Genomic DNA, 23,918 nt, shown 5'->3' on the forward strand with positions numbered 1-23,918 from the left:
AATTGTCTAACAAATCAACTTAGGCATGTTTTTGGCTTTAAGTAGTTCATTTTAAGTTATAAGACTTTTCACTAGTTGCGTGATGTAAGTATATATGTTGTGTGTTTGTTTTAATTTTAACTTCTATTGAGCTTAATTTGCATGTGCTCGTTGAGATGAACGGGTAGTGACTAGTGACCCGAGGGCGGGGCGCGGGGGGCGGTTAAATAAATCCCGTTGATTAACTACTGACACGTGCCGAATTGATAACCAAATATTATACGTAGGTACTATACATACGCAGAATAATATTTATTATCGATGATCCAGCGGTTTTCGCTGGATAAAACTGCCGTCCGTCTGTTCCCTACATATTATCAAATTGTAATACTTACCTCTAGGTCCTACTTACGTCCAAAAATTAAAATTTTACGCTTTGTATAATTTTGACTTTACCATACCATCGTCGCCAATTTGGGTATAATTATAATATAAGTACTAGTTATAACTATAATATAAATATCTATTGTGTTGTAAGTTACACATACACATTGGTTCTCGTTTAAATACCTGTACAGGGATCTGACTGACTGACACCAACATATTATACGTAAGAATTAAATTCAATATAGATTTCATTGGTTTGGAATTTTGTTGCGTTGCACGTGACCGTAGTTACCAATTCAATTTCAATTGGATTTTGGTTGTGCAATGAACAGAGACCCCACTTCAGATAAGAGTTGTTGTCACAGCCGCAAATTGACATTATCGTTAATAAAAACATAAAATAAAAAACAGTGTCATTGTCAATTTTAAGAAACACTGATTTAAACTTTCACGATTATTAAACATTATCAAACTGCACAACCACGACCACGACCACCACCCCTCCGAGACCACACCGCCACGACACGGGGACAACGCCGTCCTCGAAACGTCGGAGGTAAATCTTAAAAATTAAATACGCGATTAAGTCCCGTTGTGCAGTTTGATAATTTTAAGAAATACATTAATTACCGATATGTTTTGAATCGACGTATAGTATAGTGAGTTAATTAAGCTTACTTAATAATCGATCAGTGATGAGGGCCCGGGATCGCCGGTGCAGGGCTGCACGCTCACATACGCGGTGCAGCACGAACGTACACACGCGCGCTGATAACTCCACGCAATCTGTTATCGCTGCGCGGTGTGCACTGCGCGCGCCGTGCGCGCCGCAGATTCGCCGGCGTCGTGCGGAGCGCGCAGTGGACACGACGCGCGGACACGGCGCGGACGGAGGGCCGCGCAGCCTCCCGGCGCACTCAGTCGCGCGCCGACCGCGCTCTACACAACACGTCTCCGGTGTGCTCCACCGTGCCTTCGCCGGCCCAATCCCGCTACCGACCTCGCGGCATGTCACTTAGTAGCTGACACCACGACTACGATTCGCCCAGTGCACCCCTCCCCGTGCTCGGCCAGCCCGCAGCCCCTCGCAAGTGAGTCCGAAGTGCCCTCTCACCTTTCAGTGATCGATCACCGGTTTCGAAAGTAAGGACCCTACGAATTTTTAAAGGTACCCTAAAATAAGTACAATTGTAGAAAAGCCTAATTAAATCTGTAAAAGTCGCGCGGGACCTTTGTGAAAAGTTATTTAATTACGAGCGAGATTTATTGTTTGCGAAAAAATCGAGAAAGTGCTAATACAACAAATATGTAGATATCTGTCAGATCGCGGATGCTCACCGCGAACTTTCGCTGCGGCGCCGCCGCCGCCCGCGGCTAACACTAGACACCAAATAACAACAAATTACCTAACACAAATACCCTAATACCATTACTAATTTACGGTATTAATTAACCATAAAATAAATTCCAATGTTTTAATCACCGTCGTGCGACATTTGCATTCGGAAGTGACTAAAATTCTTGGGTTTTCCTGATATCTCGTTTCGTGTTGCCGTTGTGATTGTCACACTCACCTTACCTACTTACATGTTCTCAAATTTTAGATCAAAAGAAAGCTTAAAATAAACCGTTACAACCTACTATTATACATATATTCAATGTATACCCAAACGAAATATACGTAGACTAGATGTTTGTTAGTCAACACACCGTCATCGACACCGCAGTCACCGCACCGACCGCCGCCGTAGGGCCTACTTTACTACGTAGGTACGCGTCAATTGAGAAAGGTCGGTAGTAATCGGTAGACGACCCAACGGTTATTGGTTATCTATGCATGAATACCTAAGTCATCATTAAGTACTGAACACGTATTATCGCCAGTTCCTGTGGGTCGGGTCGGGGAAGGAAAGTCGATATCATTTAATGTAGCTTGTACGAGGAAAACAACGGTTTCCTCGTAATATTTACCAACGAATGTGAGTTACGGCGCCGGCGGTGCGCGATTAGGTTGAGGGCAATATCGCGCACCGCCGATAGCTTTATCCTGTAATAATGTTAGCGGTTTGCCAAAGAACGCTGCGACGGGTGTTAAAAGTATGAAAATCGGTACGATTGATCTAAGGCCATTTGAATCAATTAATTTGAACCGGAGCAACAAAAAAAAATTGTTCAGAAACCTATCGTGTGTGGTATTAAATGAAAGTACTTTTTTAAGTCGATTCTAAAAATGTATTACATCATTACATTTTAGTCATTTTTTTTAATTAGAATAAAAATCATTTTCAATACATACCAAGTTTGGGCTTTTCCAGATACGATACCGTTCAACATTTTTTTGTAAAAAATACCTCAAATTATACCTTATATCCTCATATCTTCCACCACTTGCAGCATATTACTGAATTTCGGGGTGTACCGCTAACACTAGTACCTACTGAACTTACTGATTCCATAAAAAACGTAGGTAATAAGTACATATGTGCCTATTACATAATTAACTTAATATTTTTGGAACAACTTATAATATTCCAATGTTATTCCCTATATTTCCCCTTTTAATTTGATATTTTTTTATGTACATTTAATCAACATAAAATTTAAGTAAGTATGTAATTTAACCAAATTGATATACTTAATTTGCTAAATAACGGAGTGACTGTATATAATTGCACCTATATGCTTTGTTACGTGACGCTAAATTAAAACATCTACGATCGTGTTTCTTTTATTTATCGGCTAATAACAGCATCCGATGAACAACAGGTTTTAATTAAAATGTTAATACATACGTATTATTTACGGCTCGGTGAGGTCTCACTGCATTTTTACATAAAACAGATTTTTTATCACTGCGTTAGATTAAATAAATAAATAAAATAAAAATTCTTTATTTCAGGCCAAAAGCAATCCATATTTTGTTAGTAACATTTTAGACTTAACACTATGTTAATAACCTATTAAACGTAGAGTGACAGCCATGACAGGCTCCCACATCCCGTTTGTGGAGTTATTATCTACATCAGCTAGTCTTTTTCGGAAGAGAAAGGTACCTAACACGTATATATCTCTAGCAGAAAGGGTCGAATTGATAGATCTAGTAACCCCTTTACTTACATACCAAGTCCCTACCTAAAATGCATTCCCAAAATGTTTGACAACAGTGGTCAATAAATGCATGATCAATAAATGATTACGAAGCGAGCGCGAACATTTTTCGATATAAAAACGCAATTTCATAGACAGTTGTACATTTTTACCCTTAGTATGGAAATCAGTCACATCATTTTATCACGAAAATTGACAGTGCTGCAGCAGTAACGTTGCAACAGAGTAATGCTGCTGCAGTCGCCACCCGAATGTCACCTTTATCATCCATTAGAAAATTATTGAAAACGCGAGCGAAGCGAGCGCGAATATTTTTCGATATAAAAAAACTCAATTTGATAGACAGTTTAGTCCCAACCAGGCGCGAATCCAGGATTTCATACAGAGAAGGGATGGGATAGTTTTCTATCAGCCTCAAGCTGCAGCCCAGCTGAGCCAGCAAGGGTCTCAGCGAGGTTGTTTTCATACAGAAAAGATGCAAGAAAGCAGAGCTTGGAATTGACCAAGTGAATTGAATTGGCGAAGTGTGAGCAAGGCAGAAGGCCCAGCTGCGAAAGAGGAAAGCTTGGATTTGGATCCACGCCCAAGTGTAATTAAGGCAGAAGATCAACTTTGCCGTAAGGCAGAAGGCCTCGCATAAGACCTAACGCCGAACTGCAAAAGAGTGGCTTGAAATCGAATCTATGCATGTAATCACGACTCTTCTACTGCTCGCTCTTTGGCTTCACTCGAAAGCGCTACTTGATAGGATGCTTTTAGTTTTCGGCTTTCACGGGGCCCCTTATAACACTGACAGTTAGGTCTCAGGATCGCAGCTAAGGAGCAACTCGGCTTGGCCGACAAATCTGGCGTGCAAGAGAGCAAAATTCGCTGTAAAATCGGTAACCTATGTCGAAAAAATCGGCTGGCCGCAAGCCCGAAAGCAAGATTTTTTTCCATGACTTTAAGGTCCTCCGCGTAAGGTCAAATCGAAAGCTTGACGATTGGAGATGTTCTTTACGTACCCTCACTCTCTTACTTGATCCCTACGACCCTTCGTTATTAGATGGGTATTTGTACACGTATAAAAGTTTCATGTAGGTACCTACTCCACGACGACTGCAATGCTGATGCAGCCTGCGCGTTTTTTTGCCTACGGTTTCGGTGCCCCCTAGACGTGGTGCCCTAAGCAAGTGCTTATTTTGCTTAAAAGGGTTAATCCGGCACTGCAAATGACAGAGGTCAATGTTTTTTTTTTTCAAAGTACCCATTTTCGTGGCCATTATTAAGTGCTTAATACGTATGTATATGGATTTGATATGGATGCGATATAATTACGATTAGGTATAATTCATGACGGAGAAAATTAATAATTTTAAATAATTATGCAATTAAACTCGTGTTGATAATTATGTGTGTTTATTTTACCACTACTCATTTTTAGTTTTCTTGATTACCTACTTAATGTTTACTCAGTTCCCCAAAAGATGGCACTGTGCAAGTGTGCAATGTGTGGCAATTAATTTATTGTCGTCTAATTTTGTTGTCATTTTGTTAAATCAACACAATCAATTATTCAATTAAATTTGTTGATATCCGTACCCCCTCTTCTTGACAAAATCCTTACTCAGTGGCTTATTCATGTCACAACGTATCAAATTCAGCGCCATCGGTTAGATTACCACGGTACGTTTATAGTGGTAGCACATATTTGAAAAAAGTTTGCCCCTCTTTCCTAAGTAGCGCCATAAGATTCAGGGGCAAACTTAAGTCAATCGAGTGTTGTGGCTACCCCTCCCCCCCCCTTTTAGGGGTTGAATTTTTATAGCCTATAACCTGGCCGGGCATTTTCTCGACTGATTAGTAAAGAAATTATTAAATTCCGTTCAGCCGTTTTCACGTGATGCGCGGTCAAATAAACAGACAAACAGATAAACAGATATAAAGACAAAAATTCTAAAAACTGTTGGAACGTGTTCTGTTATCGATTCTAAGTATCCCCAGCCAACTTTTTTTCAAATATCTTCCATGCACAGACTTTCGACCCTCTTCAGCTTTATTATATGTATAGATAGATACATCCTCCCGACTGTAGGACTTGGTCAGTATAGCATTCTAGGTATTGACTGGTCATTCATTTCCTGAAGAGCTCAATTACGGCACTCGGGATAATCGTACAGTGGGCATCTGTAAACCCTAAATATTGATTAGAAAAAGCTTTCGGGACTGTAGGAATTGATGCAAGCAAAAATTTTTCTTCCCCCTACAAGTGCAAAAAGTAGAAATGTGCAACGAGTGGCGAAGAATTAAAACACGACCGAAGAGAATGTTATACAATATGAATCTACACGAGTTGCGAATTAAGTATTCGCACGTGTACCTACCTATCGTACAACGTTTTACAGTAAAGTTCATCTACTTAACCCTTTAAATTTTAGATACATGCACGTATAGTGCTAATTACTAATTACCGCACTAGGGCTGGAAAGCAGCACCATATTTCATATTTATTTATTTCGTATATGCACCCGTGCATTACACGTCAAAACATTTTAAAGATAACATGTACTTACTGTAAATAATAGTAAATGTTGTCATACAGTTTCGAGTACGTATAATAATATACTGCAAGTATTGGGTCTGGAACCGGCCGGGTGTGGGGCTCCCCTGGCCCGGCCCGCGGCTCGCGGTCGATGGGCCGCGTCCTTGCGCCCGGCGGGCCCAAGGCCCCTAAACGTATTAATAGCGACCCGCAGTTTGACATTACGTTGCACCACTATGCATGCACTCCGGCTTGAATACACGTCTCATGCCAGCGTCACGTTACCTTACAGCACACAGACAATCTCATATGGTGTTTGGTGGGCATTATGCACAATTATGTTATGCCAAATCTGTTATGCGAATTCATATTATGACAATTAATGTTAGGCGTATTAAGGGGCACCCGTTTGGTGGTGGTTTATAATTTGTAAATAAAACAGACTTTTACACGACGTACCAATTAATAGTTATTTACAGTACAAATGGTGCTACTTTACCGCCCTAGTGCGGGAATTAGCACAATACGTGCCTATTTAAAGGGCCATATGTAGGTAGGTACTGTAAAAACGTTGTACAATACAAATGCGAAAAGGTAATTCGCAACTCGTGTCGATTTAAACCGCTCCCTTCGGCCGTGTTTTAATTTAGCGCCACTCGTTGCGAATTAACTGCTTTTCGCACTTGTAAACTACTAAATGATAGGGTGCCCCAGATTTAACGATTATTAAAATTAACAACGCATACTCTCTAAATATAATATGTATTGTTACTAGTGTTACTACCTCAAGTCAAAACACCCCAAAAAAATCTAAATTAAAACAACTCTGGCAGGGTTACCCTGCCGACTTGCATGTGAAATTATTTTTCTTTTGGTTTGTTTTCTGTTCGCATCGAGATTTTTTTGTAAATAGTATATACCTACTCGTACCTATAATATGTGGTTGATATGAAAAAAAAATGATTAATCGGCACGGGTTATATATTTCTGTAACCTTAATTTTATTTTCATGCAGACTGTTTTGGGGTAATAGTCTGATCTAAATACTTGAAATAATAAGAAGAAACCAGGTATAAGTTTGTGTGAGAAATACGATATATACCTACCTAAACTCTAAATCATAATTAGATTCCAAAAAATGTTACCACTGCAATAATTTGTTTGTAAAATAGTAAATTCCTTTTTATAAATAAATACGCTAAGATTTACGCCTACGATTTAAAAAAGTAATTTTATTTACTTATTTTTACATAAATACAAGACGCGCTAGTAAAAAGTGGCAACATTGTCTACTTTTTTTGGAATCTAATTATGATTTAGAGTATAATGTTGCGGGCAAAGGCTCCCAGAACATGCGTTAATACTCGGATGTACCTACAGTAGGTACAGTACAGTACAGTACACGGCCAACCCGCGGTATGTCATTGCTGCACTAAATAATATTAATAAAATAGCTTGCGTGTCTGTCGTGGTTACGGCAACACCTCTGAATACAACAAATAGCCCCTATTTTTAGCGAATCACGAACGAATGTCACAGGTTCTTGTTTAGGTACGATTTATTTAAATATTTAATAGGTAGGTGACGTAAACGAGTTAATTTAATCAAATACCTACTGCGCTTACATAGTACATAGACCATGTAACATCTGATGTTGTTTATAGAAACTTTTCTTAAAATAATAATAAATGAATAGGTACATAATCGAGTCTTAGAATTGGCGTTGTAAGCCTTCGTCTGGTAATATAATGATATATAATATTGGTTTAATTTTCCGTAGCTTTCAATAAAATAAATACTGGTGGTATAATTTCACCTGCCTACTTAATATTTTTTTATTTGAATTGGTTTTTAAAGTTATTAACTTCCAAAAAAATGGATACTACAGACAGAATAGGTACTAGGAGTTGATCAAAACACCAGCCCACTCCTTCCAGTCCAGGCCTTGAAGTCCCGCACAATCCCGCCGGCACCGCGGGAGCCGGGACCCGCCGTGACGTCATTACACCTCCACCCCCCTTCCTCCCCGCCACCCCGCCCGCGCCTCGGAACACACACCTCCAATCGTCTACCTTGTACCGATCCGCGCGGAAACAATGCTGGATACTGATTAGATTCAGAGAAAGTAAACACGAGACGATCGCATTTGACAGATAGAGTAGGCAGGTTCGCTCTGTTGACTCACATCCCTGGTGACTTGTAGCGCTCAGTTGCCTGCCATTTCAAGGACCCGATATCCAACAACTTGACACCGGCAACAGCATTTTAGCGCCATTACTTACCTACTTTACCTACCTAGGTAACTACTAGGAGATATTTTACAACTTTTGATAAACTTCCTTACACTTGCTAGGTAGGTACTGATTACAGCAAGCCTAATATTTATGACATAATTATATATATTATGCCAGTCTTCAAACCGACACGAACTTTAAATGTTTGATGACTGCTGAGAGCCACATATGTGGAGGGTATGTATTTAGACTCAACCTTCAGGCGAGCGATGCTGTGTATTGATTTCTCACGGTCGCGGGTCGACGAGGAATTCGGCGACACGTGGTCGTCTGCGGAGCACCACTCGACACTCTGGACACGACTCCCGACACACGGAGTCTTCACAGCTTATATGTACGTACAGGCTGCTGGCATATGTGTAACAACTATTAAAATAGATGCTGTACAATATTATGCTGTTTGCGCAATTTGCGTTTTCCAAATTCAGATGTCTAAGTTAGTTTCACGCCTGAAACACAGGGAATCCTAGTTCAGGCACATGTAAACTATCACTATTTTTAAATCTTTTTTTATATGAATATAACCATGAAATATGTGTTTTTAAATAAATTATGTTTATGTTTAGTTAGTGCAGGCAGAGCAGCTAGCTAGACTGAAACGGCTTGGCGGCTAGATTTCAATAAACCCGATTTTACTAGGGTGAAAAGTGGTGCCATTTCCCTCCAGCCCGTAGAAATCCTACATTCGCCTTCAAAAAATTTACACCTTTTGCACAAATCTGAATTACACCTTAAATAAGCGTAATTGCACTACTTGCCTGATAAACTAATATTGATCAAAGTAATTCATAACGTGGTCATGCACTTCCACCGCCGACTGCACAAATCTTCACGAAAAAAACGAAAAATAAAATACAAGTGTAGTGTACACACAGCAACAGTCCTGACTGTACATCGGTGGACCTTATTACAAACGGCATAAGGTCCACCGACGCGATGTACAGTTAACAGCGTGGGCGATGATATCTAAGTAGGTACCTATACATATATTATGTAGTACTCGTATAACTTCAGTAAGCCGAGCTCGAACCTGCGCTAGAACTATCACCCATAAAAAATGCAATTAATTTATTTCTTATTACCGATATGCTATCACTAAATATATCAAAGTCTAAATTAAGTAAAACTTTATTTAAACTCATGCCTGCCCTGCACAAAAACTGTTTTTTTCTATATTTAGTGGAAGCCTCGTTAATACTAATGGGACGAAAGTGACTTAACCTTCTTAAGGGAACAGTGAAAGAAATTTTACTTACTAGGACAATCGACATTTAAAAAGTGTAAGGAAATAATATAGCATAACAGCAATAGATTAATAAGATAACGGCCCGATTCGAACTTTAAGATACGTCAAATACGATACGTCTAGATACGATATGGATTAGATATGTCAGTGTCAAAAGTGGTGTTTCTTCAAACAAAAACAGATATCTACACACACACACACAACGTAACAGGTATATCTATCAGATAGGTACTTATGTTTATTAATCGTGTTCGTGTAGGTACATACCTATCATTATCATTTATCTTAAAAGTTATAAAACCCAACGTAGAGGAATCCAAAGATAAATGGCCGGTCGCGAATACTTATAGAGGGAGAGCTAGCCACGGAAATAGGTATGCAATTTATAGAGCGACGAAATCCCTCTAGTTAGTGTGCCATACTATCATTATTAATCAATCCGGGCGCCTGGCAGCTATTCCGCGGTGGGTGCGGGAGTGGATGGGCAACAAAGGGGGTGAAAAATCAATTGAAGGTGTGCAATTTATAGAGCTCTGAGTTTGATGTAGTATAATAGCTAATTATGTATTTAATTCGAATATAATACTGCCAGGCGTTTTAATTGGGGGAAAAATAGTGCCAGGTGACGTACAAGGTGCGGAAAAAAGTGCCAAAGTTGTCTCATTTATAGAGGTCTGGGCCTTTAATTTTTCATTAGAGTGGACCTTCAAAATCGTGTGTGCAAAAATACAAGCTCAAATATTCAGTCGATCACCCCGCCAGGCGACGACAAAGAGCAACTGGCCTCGCGCCGCCCGGGCCGCCCGCGTCGACCGCGCTGCCGTGTCACGCCCAACGCTCCGCAACTTGAGTTCTTTAGATGTGTTACGAATAACCAGTCTAAATCATCTTTAAAATTGTTGACACATTTGAATTAGTACGGGTTCGATAAAACCGGCCAAGTGCGATTAGTAATATAGTCCCGTTTTCAAATCAGCGCAACCCCACCCAAGTAACGAAACACGATACAATTTGACACAGTAAATGAGATGACTTGGTACTTTTTCGCGCATCTAGGACATGGCATTACTTTTCCCCCAAACAAAACGCCTGGCATTGTTATATTTGAATTAAATATATAATTAGCTATAATATCACACCAAACACAGAGCTCTGTAACTTGCACATCTTCGATTCATTTTACAACCCCTTTGTTGCCCAACCACTCCCACACCCACCGCTAAACAGCTGCCAGGCGCCCGGATTAATTAATAATTATAGTATTGCACACTAACTAGAAAGATTTCGTTTCTCTATAAATTGCAAACCTGTTTTGGTACTTTTTCGCGAATCTTGTACGTCACCTGGCACTAGTTTTCCCCCAATTAAATCGCCTGGCATTGTTATATTTGAATTAAATACATATTTAGCTATTATATCACACCAAAATCAGAGCTCTATAAATTGCACATCTTCGATTCATTTTACAACCCCTTTGTTGCCCAACCACTCCCACACCCACCGCTAAACAGCTGCCAGGCGCCCGGATTAATTAATAATTATAATATTGCACACTAACTAGAAAGATTTCGTTTCTCTATAAATTGCAAACCTGTTTTGGTACTTTTTCGCGAATCTTGTACGTCACCTGGCACTACTTTTCCCCCAATTAAAACGCCTGGCATTGTTATATTTGAATTAAATACATATTTAGCTATTATATCACACCAAAATCAGAGCTCTATACATTGCACACCTTCGATTGATTTTACAACCCCTTTGTTGCCCAACCACTCCCACACCCACCGCTAAACAGCTGCCAGGCGCCCGGATTAATTAATAATGATAGTATTGCACACAAACTAGAAAGATTTCGTTGCTCTATAAATTGCAAACCTATTTTGTTACTTTTTCGCGAAATCTTGTACGTCACCTGGCACCACTTTCCCCCCAATGAAAACGCCTGGCATTGTTATATTTCAATTAAATACATATTTAGCTATTATATCACACCAAAATCAGAGCTCTATAAATTGCACACCTTCGATTGATTTTACAACCCCTTTGTTGCCCAACCACTCCCGCACCCACCGCTAAACAGCTGCCAGGCGCCCGGATTAATTAATAACGATAGTATGGCATACTAACTAGAGGGATTTCGTTGCTCTATAAATTGCATACCTATTTCCGTGGCTAGCTCTTAGACCATTACAAACAACCCTTACGTGTCACGAGCAAATATGCCTGCCTGCCCTGTCCAAACATGTGCACTCGTGGGGCAATAATACCACACTCCAACGTAGACGAAGCGAAGGTTTGGACAAAGCTAATATAGGTGTAGGTAACCACGGAAATCACGGAATACAATACCTGTAACAATTACCGCACTTAGCCCCAATTGATTTTTTTTCTTTGCAATTTAAAACTTACCTACAAATGAGGAAATAGATATATGTACCTACATATCTCTTCCTTGAACCGTGTTTCTGGTAAACACAATCCGCAAGTCAACAAACGCCGCGTATCGGTAGCAGTAGGATTGTTTTAATTGTTACTCATCACATGAGTGCTTGCTCAAGTGCGAACGCAAATAAGTAGGTAGGTATGTTGTTTGGAGTCAAGCGTGTTTCGTGTTTGCACAGCCGGCCATCCCGTGATCCGCGGTGCTGCCGGTGACGTGCCGACTGGCCCGCATCCCGTGCTGCCGGTGACGTTGGGGGCTGGGGATTACATTACCTATACCCGTAATATGTATTACATATTATTATTTTTTATACAAACCATTTTATTATTGCAAAAAAGAGCACGGAACATTTATATCAGTTAGGGTCATGTGTTTCACCATATGTATATTCACCACGTGTTTCACCGTTGGTATTCCACCCTTAGGGCGATACTCGTTTGAACGCCTTGCAGGTAGCAGGTAGGTAGTAAGGATTAAGGTAATTTTTTCTTAACTGGAACACCTGGAACGCAGGCGATTGTAGAAACCTTTCAGAAAAAGCAAAATGCTAGAAATAATCACATTAATCACAAAATATTATATATGTATATGTATGTAGCAATAACTAGATCTCGTGTTAAGAGAGTAAAGAAATCCTTAGGCAAGACAGTGAACAGCTATAAGTACAAGTTTTACAATTAAGTTACCAAGGCAAGCACTGGATTTACCATTCCCTGGACTTAAAAAATACCTACGTTAAATCCGGTCTACTGCATGGCACATATATTATACAGTCGAAGAGAAGAGACTATTTATAAATGAATTAATTATGAATAATGTAATAACTGTATAAAACTAAAATTAACTACAATTCAAATAACTAAAGCTAAAAAATAATTACCTATCAAAATTTTGAGTCCTTCGTAGGGTGCCTATCACGCAGGCAGCGTTCCCGCGCTGGATTGCTATGGCCAATCTTTGCGCGAGAAAGCTCCCTGCGCGAGGGTCACCTGTGGCCTCCCTTAGGCGTTTGCTGAGCGCCTTGTGGAGCCCCCCGTGCCCCCCTACCGTAGTAAATTATAATTGTTGGATTTTGTATTTTGTAAGTTGTTATTTATTTTTTTAAAAGATTGATAGGTTAGGTACCTAAAATCCTACTTGAATTTTTACTTTGGATTTTTTTTAATATTTTGAACCACTAATTTGCTGTCAACTGAACGGACCAACGTTTTAAAGCCAATGTAGGTACCGTTGTTTTTTCCTCAACCCAAATCGACTTGAAAGACTATAAGGTAGGTTGTTACTAAAGTTTGACTGCTTTTGTTAAGATTTCCACAATATCCGATTATCAGAACCAAGTTTACCTGTGCCAAGATAATTAATAATACTACCTATACTTACCTATTTGATATTGAATGAAACCATTCCCCATCTTTTATAAGGATAGGTATGAGTGACTCTGACTCTACGCCATGTTTCTATAGAATGTAGGTATTCATATTTAACAGGTACTTGTTTACAGTTTACGCTGCATTAGTGTCAATCGACTCAATCGTATCGCAGCGTTCGATATTATCGCGGTGGCGGCGCGGCCATGGCGCGGCGCGGCGGGCACGCTTCATTCAATCCATTACGCGCATTGGTCGCACTCACGCGTGTGCACTCCACGACCGAACGTGACGCTCTTACCGAGCCAGTCATCGATACAGACTACAGCCTGCTAATTACAGGATTGTCTGTGATCGCTTTAATCATTAGATAATGAGAATCGGGGCATTAAGCGATGTTTAGCTAGTTAGCGAGCAGTGACGGCAGGCGCTGGCCCGCGACGGCGACCATGCTGAAGATGAATCCGTAATATACCTACAAAGTACTTACGTAACTGGCATTCTAAAACCATGCAATTATTGAAACAATCAACTGCATCGAAAAGTAATACCATCTCCATATTATATGGATATTTGCACGACAGAATATGTAGTTACAGTAAGTATGTATAGTGATGTGCGTTTCGTGCACCTTTACGGCTACCACCAGTTTTGACATTGACATAACGCTCACGTTTAAGTAACTTACTTTCTATGCATCTCGCTCGTACTCGCATATGCGAGCAATAGTGGAAGCGAGATGTACAGAAAGTAAATTACGTAGACGTGAGCGTTATGTCAATGTTAAAACTGATGGTAGAGGCTCTTGCGTATTATATGAAGTCATGAGGATTACCAATCGGTCACAGATATCTGCAATATTTAAGATTTATTGGGTCAAAGTGGGTAAAACCGGTATATACAATGTTTGGTTGGGAAGACTGTCGTAGGGCAAGAACAAGAACTCTTCGTATTTGAATGCGTATATTATACTTCGCTCAGACACAGTCAGAACGGAAGAGCTTTGCTCCTTCTTTTCTACCGACCTTCCAGTGGTGTATCTGTGGAGTGTGGGTACAAACGCAAGAGTTAGGAGCGACGAAAGAGCTTGTACATGGTCATACCTGATGGACGTACGGTCTCCACATTGACCTTACCTTAAATGACCATTAATAATATGAGCAGCAATATCACTAACAGTAGGGCGATGCTATCGTAAGTAGGTTGTATTCATTACTTTTTCCAAATTTTCCACATTCCGCACCGTTCCAAATACCTACATATTGACAATATTGACAGTAAATAATAATTATTTGTTAATGGTGTTAAAATTCGAACCATAATTGCTGCTAGCGACTTGGATTATTAATTATTAGGAATAAATTAAATCATAGTGACAATGCAAAGCAATGGCGGTGTAACTTTAATCGGTCGTTCTCTGGGAACTCGTAATTACCATTGTTACGGCATATTTACTACCTTAATTGACACAATGCGGCAGGGTTCCACGATTTAAAATACTGCCGATTAATTAGTGAATTATTGTTCAGGTACTTGATGATGATAATGATGATGATCCTCCCGGCCGGTTTCGAGTTTCGACCAAAGCGACCACTTCGACTCCTAGTTAGCTCGGCGCTCGTGCGCCCGAATATGGCTGACGTAGGACGTAGCCGATCTTTGAGGTGAACCCCCGCTCACATTGAGGGCACGTGAGAACACCAGCCACATAGTGGTAGTGAATGGAAGCAGGCTGGCGTGCTGTCAGCTCATCGCCTTTAACGTCGAGGTCAACTTTACGTTGCTCGTAGGTACTTAACCGAATATTTGACGCGATGTGTCAAACTATGTATGACAGTATGTATTGTATCAGTCATTAGTATACCTAATGTATTCTTTAAAGTAGGTATAGGTATCTATTTAGATAATATTAGTAAGATAGATTGAATACGTCATTTAAATAAAAAGTGTTAATAATAATAATAATAAGTGCGTGCGGCCATTGCGGGGCCCACTCAATGAGTTGGCGAGTCACCACCTGTCATGTACAATTTTGAGCCTGATTGTCACGGCAGGTGTCCGCTAGTCTCTCCCATAGCCCATTATCTAGTCCATCCAACTTTCAAATCTATAGCCCATGACCTTAGTTCCCATCGCAGCACAAAAGTGCTGCACTGCAAAAGTCTTTACACCTGGCGGGGACAGTATCACATTGTGCGTTCGGGGATGGTATCCGCCACGTGTATCCCTTTTTACTTTTTAGATTAAAGTGTCTTAAAGGGCCTCTGCGCTGTTGGCTTCGGCCCCACGTACGCCTCCCAAAGGTCCGGGACCCCATGGTCCCGAGATATGGAAAAGACATACAAATCATCATATATATAAAATCGAAAAACCAGAACGGGATAAAAAACGAGCGAAGAAGCGAGATGGCGCCTTACAAATATCTAAAAACGTTTTTGACACGTATCTCGAATACGACGCACGTATGATAAGAAAAAACTGTTTAAATCTATTATCTAAATATGAGAATAGAACCAGAGCATACAAACTATCGCTTTCGATGCGTATTTAATTTACAATAAGCAAAAGAAAATTTCATAACAATCTTCATTTTACGATGATCGATCATTTTCGGCAACTCTCGGTTAGTTTCGTTTCGGTGGTGGTACAGACAAAATTATTTGATGTGGTGCTACAGACATACCCAATGTTTATGTTTGTCATGTTGGTATATAGTTATTGCGGCGTTTTATTACACGAAGTAAAATAAAAAGTGCTGTCAACCTCAACCTTAGTCTATCTATAACCATACGAGTGACTTAAATGCCATAAATGACTTATCAATCAAATTAGTATTATCGTATGATTATCGTGTTAATAATTTGTATTTTATTGTTTTAAATTTCTATTTGAGTTATATTATTCAGATTGACTTTCACGGCTTCGGCAAATATTGCCATTCGTCCGGGGAACGGGCTGCCGAGATGGGCCAAAAATATCAGTTCAAGGGATGGTGCCCGTAATGATGTGTGTGTGTGTGATAATTATACTTTAATGACTTTACAGATATGTATAACCAATTCGGGAACTGTTTTCTCGCGTAATACGATACGACTCGACCAGGTAGGATTTTTTCTTCTTGCTGAACAGTCCCCATCAGATATATCGGAACGGCCGAGGTATTCACAAATATCTGAACAATGTAAATTATAATGTAGTTAAAGTGTATGCTCAGATATTTTGGAGCTCAAGGGCTGACAAGATCTGCTCAACCTCGGCCATGGCGACTGGCGAGAGCTATCGCAAGACCGGGAAACATGACGTGATCTGTACGGTTACCATCAGTTTGTCACTGACATAAACGCCGTCGAGAACGTAATTTACTTTCTATATATCCCGTTTGAACTAATATGCGAGTGCGAGCGAGATGTATAGAAAGTAAATTACGTTCTCGACGACGTTTGTGTCAGTGACAAACTGATGGTAACCGTACTGGTGTCGGAAGCCAGGACTCATTTTCGGTCGTTGCGTCACCGTAGCCGTCGTAAGTAATATCAATATCCAGACAGGGAACTGGGGACTATTTACGTTTGTATGAAAATGCGATTTATGGGCGGTGGTCGTACATATTCATCTTAAGGCGGAAATTAATCTAAAGAACGTTTTTGCAATTGGGCTTATAAAAATAAATAATAATTTTGGGTTAGCATTTGAATCACGCATTAAAGGGAGTGGCGGGGAGAAGGGTGGCATTTTACAGGGGTTGGTCACCGCTTTCAAACGACACCCGATTTGTGTCTAGGAGACGCGTAGTTTTTTTTATAAGTGTTTGAAATTACGTGTGACGGAAGTGACGGAACGAAATACAGTGCCAGAGTCACCGTTAGGTACGACGACGAGCGAAGCGAGGAGGAGTGTTAGGTATCTTGCGTTCACAACACACCCGACTCGCTGTCAAAAAAGAAATACATTGGTCAAAACCATGTATACGGACAAGGTGCTCAAAAACATGTATACGGACAAAGTGCTCAAAAATATGTATACGAAAAGTCCAAATTGGTTACCCTTTCGTACGCTTTAGTTATTTTATTGAACATAACCTCAAAAAATAAAAAAAATATTTTCGTGGTAACTATTGATTTCCTAACTTTGGGGATGGGTTCGGGGGGGTTCCTACTCCCTCCCCCCTGCCTATAATGCGTAATTCAAATGCAACCCCATAATTTTATGTTGAAACCAGTTTTAAATAAATACCTACGTAGATGAATAAAATACAATCTTGCCTTTTATCAAATCACATCATTTTTTGAGAAATTTGCGAATTAAGTTATCCAAATATCGGTTACAAATAAGAAGTCCCTATCACAGTTATAAACCCTGGCAGGGTTCAATACATAATAATATCGGTATTTAACTAAACATAAGACAAACTCTTTATTTCATTTACGCGAGCGGAGCTGCGGGCCCGTCTAGTAATAATAATAAAATATTTATTTCGAAGCACATGACTCCATAGGGTATTAGTATACAGTTATTAAATTAAATTACAATAATTAAAATAATTAAAACTATGTTAGTGCCTAGACTAAGATAGATTAAAATTAAAACTACAACTAAAAACTAAAATACTAAGAACACATAGGTATGTTGAAACTATAATTAATCAACAAAATTGTACTGCCACACTTTTAACTTGCCCTAGCCAGTAAACAATGATCGGGCAATCAAACTTGTCAGCAATCACATTCAGAATGCTATTGGGACTCTGTCTCACTCGCCTCAGCAGGGATGCAATCTTTTTTCGCATGATTGCAGGAAACCCATCAGTGCGCCCCTCGCGAAACATGCCTGAGGCGCTACACCTGCTGGGCATGGGCAAGCCCAACAGCATTCTGAATATGTTGTTGTACTGCACTTTCAGAGCATTGTAGGCACGCTTGGTATACCTCACCCACAGGCTGCTCGAGTAAAAAGATTGACAATAAGCTTTAAAAAGAGTTATCTTTACTTCATTGGAACATCGAGCAAACCTGCGGGCAAGCATATTTCCACGTACCGCCAGAGCCCTGCGCTCTCGTTCTATATCTTAAAACAGCATGGGGCAACAATATGTACGACAACAATATAGTCCAAACACGATACGGGTACCTGCGCTCGGGAATTTCCCCTGCGGAGATATTGATATTCGTAATAATGCCGGGACGGTGCTATAGGAGGATAATGATTTGTAAAAACTTAAAAAGTATCCGTTCCATGTGGGCTACCTGCGCTGCGGCTGCGGGGCGACCCGGCAGCGGAGCGGCGGGCCTACCTGTCACCGCCCGCCGCGGCCCTCTCGCCCTGTGCCTGCTGATGACGTGTGCTATTTGTAAAAACCCGGCGATCTATAGTCACCTTCGGGCCACCAGCGAGCGCCCGCATTCCGACCTCCTCCTGTCCTGTTGCTATCCACCCCGGACCCCGGACGGCATCGCACCTGCAGCATTCGGCACATAACAATCACATTATTAATCCTTCTTTGGTAGCAACCGTGATCGTCTGGGTAAATTTTTGAAGAGGGTGTTTTTTCGACATTTGTATGGCAATTTATTATTTTTGGAAAATCTGATTTATAATCATAGTTTCAGGAAGGGTTCTTAACAACAAATAATATACTGTACGAGGCACCACTCTACTTTTTACAGTTAGTTAGATATGGACGTTTAAAGATTAACATTTGTATGGCACTATTTAGCCATTTGTAAGGCGCTTTTGACAAATATATTGCATTTTTTCGACATTGTATGGCAGTATCTATTTTTGATGGCACTATTTATTATTTTTGTGGCATTTATAAGACCCTAGCGACATTTGTATGGCACTATATCGACATTTGTATGCCACAATCGACATTTGTGCGGTGAAAATTGCCGTATAAATGTCGCCATACAAATGTCGCCAATAATATTTTTTTGCGAAATTTCCTACACAATACAACCGATTCACTTATATATTTTAACACTACATTTGCAACTACATATTATTATAAAATACACATTTTTATTTCGACTGTGTACCAACATATTAAGCGTCCATACAAATGTCATTGTAGTCGTACCAAAATATATCGAAAGAGATTCTTACCTGTTTTTATATAAATTAAACTGTTTCCGCGTCCACACTCGATGTCAATCGACGCCCAACTATTGTGTCATGAATTTAATCTAACCGTTACCGTTATTCAATAGACAAAGAAGATTATGGGGGGTATCTTTAAGTCATAACAAAACAAGTGCCGCGCGGGACAACGATAAAAAGGTTTCCCTTGATTTATTAAATAACGCATTAATTTATCGAAAGGATTAAATCAATTCTCTAGAAAATGCTCTTTATAAAAATACAAAGTTATTCATAATACGTTGCGTACATCCAAAGTTATGATTTTTTTTATTGGGCCATGCCGCCACTGGGTCACGCGAAAAACGGCAAATTTCGCCGTTCTTGGAACTTCAAATGCGATTTTGTCAGAAACAAATAATAAATAAGGTACAGTTTTAAATTTTTTTTAGAGCTTATAATACATTGAATGAAAATAAATACATACCCAGTCTTTTCGTCCTATGGACTTCGAGTTTTAGCCGTGGGACAGCAAAAAATGCCAATTTGAAAATTGACCCCTCTGTGTGTTAATTAAAGCATTTTAACAACTCGTCCTTAAATGTAAATCGATAAGTTAATAACATTCGTATTCATTTAAATATAAAAGTTTAGTACTTAGAGTTTAGTAACTATAAACTGCCAGACCCGTTAGCAGCGAAGTTGCTAAACAGACTAGGTCTGCAAAAGAAATTAAACACAACCTGATTGTTAACATAATAAAAGGCGTGGGAAGATCATTTAAACACCTCGTCCTTTTTAGCTGCTGACTGTCCAACACTGCATCGCAACGCGGCATCTGTCGCCTCGAGGATGTATTGCGAGTTGCGACCACCACGCTGCTCGCCAAGCTAACTAATTATAGGTATATTACCCATTATTGGGGAGATATCTGCCGCTGGCCGCGCAGTAGGTACCTACAACTCGGTGACCAGGTCATTAGTGACTCACCCTATTTACGACAATAGCTTCCACTTCCAAAGAGACGCAATTCCTCGTTAGGTTGAGTTATTCTTTGGAAAACAATTCGCTGCGGCCGCCTGCAACACCGGTAGTGGCGACCTCAGGTGGAATTTGATTTTATTTTCTTAAACAGTGTTTTCTTGACAATGAGGCAGTAACGGAAATCGACAGAAAGTATAAGATATAGCTAAAGTTTTAAAGAATGATACCGTTTACGGCCTACACTGATGAGAATGACTCGACGACCTTACTATGTTGATATAGGTACCCATTTAGATAGTTTAGTAGGAGGCAAGACAGACGTAATAAGTTAGAAAAACACAACACACATGCGTGTTTGTATGTATGGCTACGAGTATGTCATCGGTCGTTATATTAGTTCGAGAAAGCGTGATGAACCCGCAGAGGTTGCGCAACGTGATCATTTGATTACGCGGAGCTCATAAAACGACAAAAGCTCCTTGTGTGCAGTCACGGGACCCGGCGGGGATAAGAGGGGAGGGGGGGCATCTGTAAGTTTACTTCGATTCATAACAGTTGTACTAACTATGGGTAGATAATCGCGGTGGTCAGACCTGACTGGCAGTTGGTATTTGGTCAACGTCACGTTTGGTTACGTCAACACCGGAATCTTGAATTTCACCGAGACCTCAAAACTTAATGCACATGAGTTGGGGAAGTTCATGGCATTCTCATATAAAGAAGTTTGTAGATTGATTTAAAGTTAGATGGGGTAAGAGTGTAAGAGAAACGCCGAGGCAAGTGAAACACTGGTAGGGAATCCTCATACTGTTTCTCTTGCCTCGAGCATAATAATAGTAAGTACATTGTGCAACGAGGGGAGTAAGCTCAATTTTGCAAACGAGGTCTTTAGATGCATGACAGCCGCAGGCTGGAGCGCATTAAAGACTCTAGTTTGCAATAGTTGGATATATTTTGATTCGTACAAATCTATTTAAATATGGTGTAAAGGGAGGCGGGAAGTTCCTGCCGGGGGCGCTAGACTGGCGTTTAATTGTTGGTTCTCATTCCGCTAATAGAACGTAAGCGGCGAGCGAGGTACTGAGTGTGACTCCACCCTCACCGGTAATTAGTTCTGTCGATGTCGCACCTGCACGCTTAACGACCCGACTCGACTGATGGTAATTACGGAGATAGCGATAGCTGCCACTGACATTGACATAGAATAACTCCTCGTCACGCGTGGTCGTATTATTGCTGTAGCAATGAACATTACTCGGAATTATTAGTAGAACTTTTCGGAAGGAAATAGGATCAACAAACGGTCACTTATGTCAGTTATCTGCACGCGTGCATTCAAATTCGAATGGTTTTGCTATTAAGTATTACGTCACCAAGATGTCATTAAATATGACACATGGCAAATCCATTCGGTTAGCTTCCCAGGACCCGGGCTAGGCAGCCTAGAATATTTATTTATCACATTTGGAGACATGACTTACTTTCAGGACTACAATTTGATACGTTAGCTGATTTTTTTAAATATTGAAAAATGTATTTACTGTATTAGATAGGCAAGTAAGGTTTACTCGGGTAATTCCGAATGTCGAAAACTGTCGGATAATTCCGAAAAGAGACTTTTATTATGATGGATTTAAGGGTGATTTTCATCTGAATTTCGGAATTATCCCACATTCGGTAATACCCGAATACACCTTACCTACATATTAAATGTATGGGTACGTAGTACCATTACTTATACGCTGCCTGTCTGTTCCAGAATGATTCCGCGACGCAAACATAACGCATCCTCGGGCTCGCTGCCCGCGCCCGACGACAAGACCGCCAGCAACGACTACATACGTGAGTACATCAACAACATCTCGTTAACGGAGCCTGAAGACGTTAACGCCGGGGTTAATCTGTTCCTATCTTATGAGATGAGACACGTCTGGAGTTGTAATCATCCTAGATAGGTTATCGACGGTACCGGCATTGCTTATGGTAAACTTACACCACCGCGTCATTTGACCCCGACAGTCGCAATCGGCTCCTGTCACCTCTCACCGCCTAATCGCCAATATCAGCCCGAGTGGCCGCAGCCGCACGTCGGTCAAGCGGCAGCACGAGCCGGGAGCGTTGTGCCGTGTCGCGTGGCCGTACATTGCGGCGCGGCGGCGCGGCGGTCAAGTTCAGGGCCGCGCCGCGCCGCGCTACACACGCCGCGCCGAGCGCCTACAGCGCGGCTGTGCCCCCAGCCAGCGCGCAGCGCGCAGCCTCCGATCACGACCTTGCCACTTTTACTGATCTGGAATGTGATTGCATTAGCTAACCGGGTGCAGGCGAGACGCACGATCGGGCGAGTCAAATTAAGTTGATAAAGTGTAGTCCGACTCGCTAAGCAATGGCAGCTCTATAGTGCACAAGTTGATACGCTTTAACACTCGTGCTATTTTTAGGTAGGTAACACTACATTTAAATAAGTATACAATGCCTAGTCAATTTCGAGGCTGACTGAACGTGCACGTTTACTCAATTTATTGGCAAGATTAGATCGCGTTTGGATAATTGTTCGGTGAAACTGAAGTTGATTAGAACATGTTTTGTTTGCGACACGGGAAGTGTAACCAGCGGCAAGCGTGTAATGAGAGGTTACCAAACTGCAGACACAACGTACTCGTTACTCAGGAGAGTCAGGATCAGGATAGTAAGTTGAATATTAACAACCAACGTTTTGTTTATTACCACATCCACCTGTGTAGGTACTTTTTTACAGTCCACGGTATATTGCAAAATAGTTAATATTGACGTAATAAATGTTAGTGCTATATAATATTTGATATCTAAGCACAGCCAGACGTAGAAGGTAAAGGAAAATAACCTCCTCTACATACTAATCCAGTAACTTTGTCGAATTTTGTAACCTGGCTCTTTTGCGTCAAATCCGGTAGTTCGGATTTTTTGCAGACTTTATTTATGATGTTGGCCCAATGAATAATCCAAGTTTGTAACTCCGAGCGCCGAACGCAACTTTGTCAAAAATCGAATAAACCGCAATTTTTTTTAGATTTGGGCGATTATAACCCTAAAGTACTAGTTGTTGATAGTAACTTCCTAGTTTAAAGTAGACTAAATTTGCTACAATAAGACACTAGAACTGTGTCTGTACATCTAATATTTTCTGAGATAAAATGTATAATTTTTTCGAACTTGTATTCGTAGGCTAAGTAAGTGCAGTGAGTATACACTTTTGTCTCAGGCGATGCCGGTTGGCACAATTGTTTCTAAAATCATTCAAAGCTGATTTGGCCCGGTAGCCACAAGATCGTACCGTGCCTACCCCCCAAAACAGGGGGGGAAAGGGTCGGCTTCCTAGGTCCAATCTATGCTATATTTCTTCCTGCTCTTAGCAACTAGGGCAAGTTATATATCATTTTCATATAAGTTAGGGACAAGGAATTCATTTTTGAAATAGTCGCTATGCCTTTCCATACAAAAAAAAACTAATTTATGCACAATAAATGAAAATTATTTG

At 40.5% G+C, this 23,918-nt stretch overlaps 1 protein-coding gene across 1 annotated transcript in view; it reads left to right on the forward strand.

Annotated features, from left to right (window-relative positions):
• Positions 1-1,209: 1,209 nt before the first annotated feature.
• The window catches only part of LOC134791537 (sodium-independent sulfate anion transporter-like), a 30,389-nt gene continuing 7,680 nt past the window's right edge, over positions 1,210-23,918 (forward strand). Inside the window, exons 1-2 of the mRNA XM_063762584.1 lie at positions 1,210-1,457; positions 22,164-22,246. Coding sequence (XP_063618654.1) covers positions 22,165-22,246 — 82 coding nt within the window. The 5' untranslated portion in view covers positions 1,210-1,457; position 22,164. The remainder of the gene's footprint in view (positions 1,458-22,163; positions 22,247-23,918) is intronic.

The sequence above is a fragment of the Cydia splendana genome, chromosome 6 (assembly GCF_910591565.1).
Source record: "Cydia splendana chromosome 6, ilCydSple1.2, whole genome shotgun sequence".
Classification (NCBI taxonomy): Eukaryota; Metazoa; Arthropoda; class Insecta; order Lepidoptera; family Tortricidae; genus Cydia; species Cydia splendana.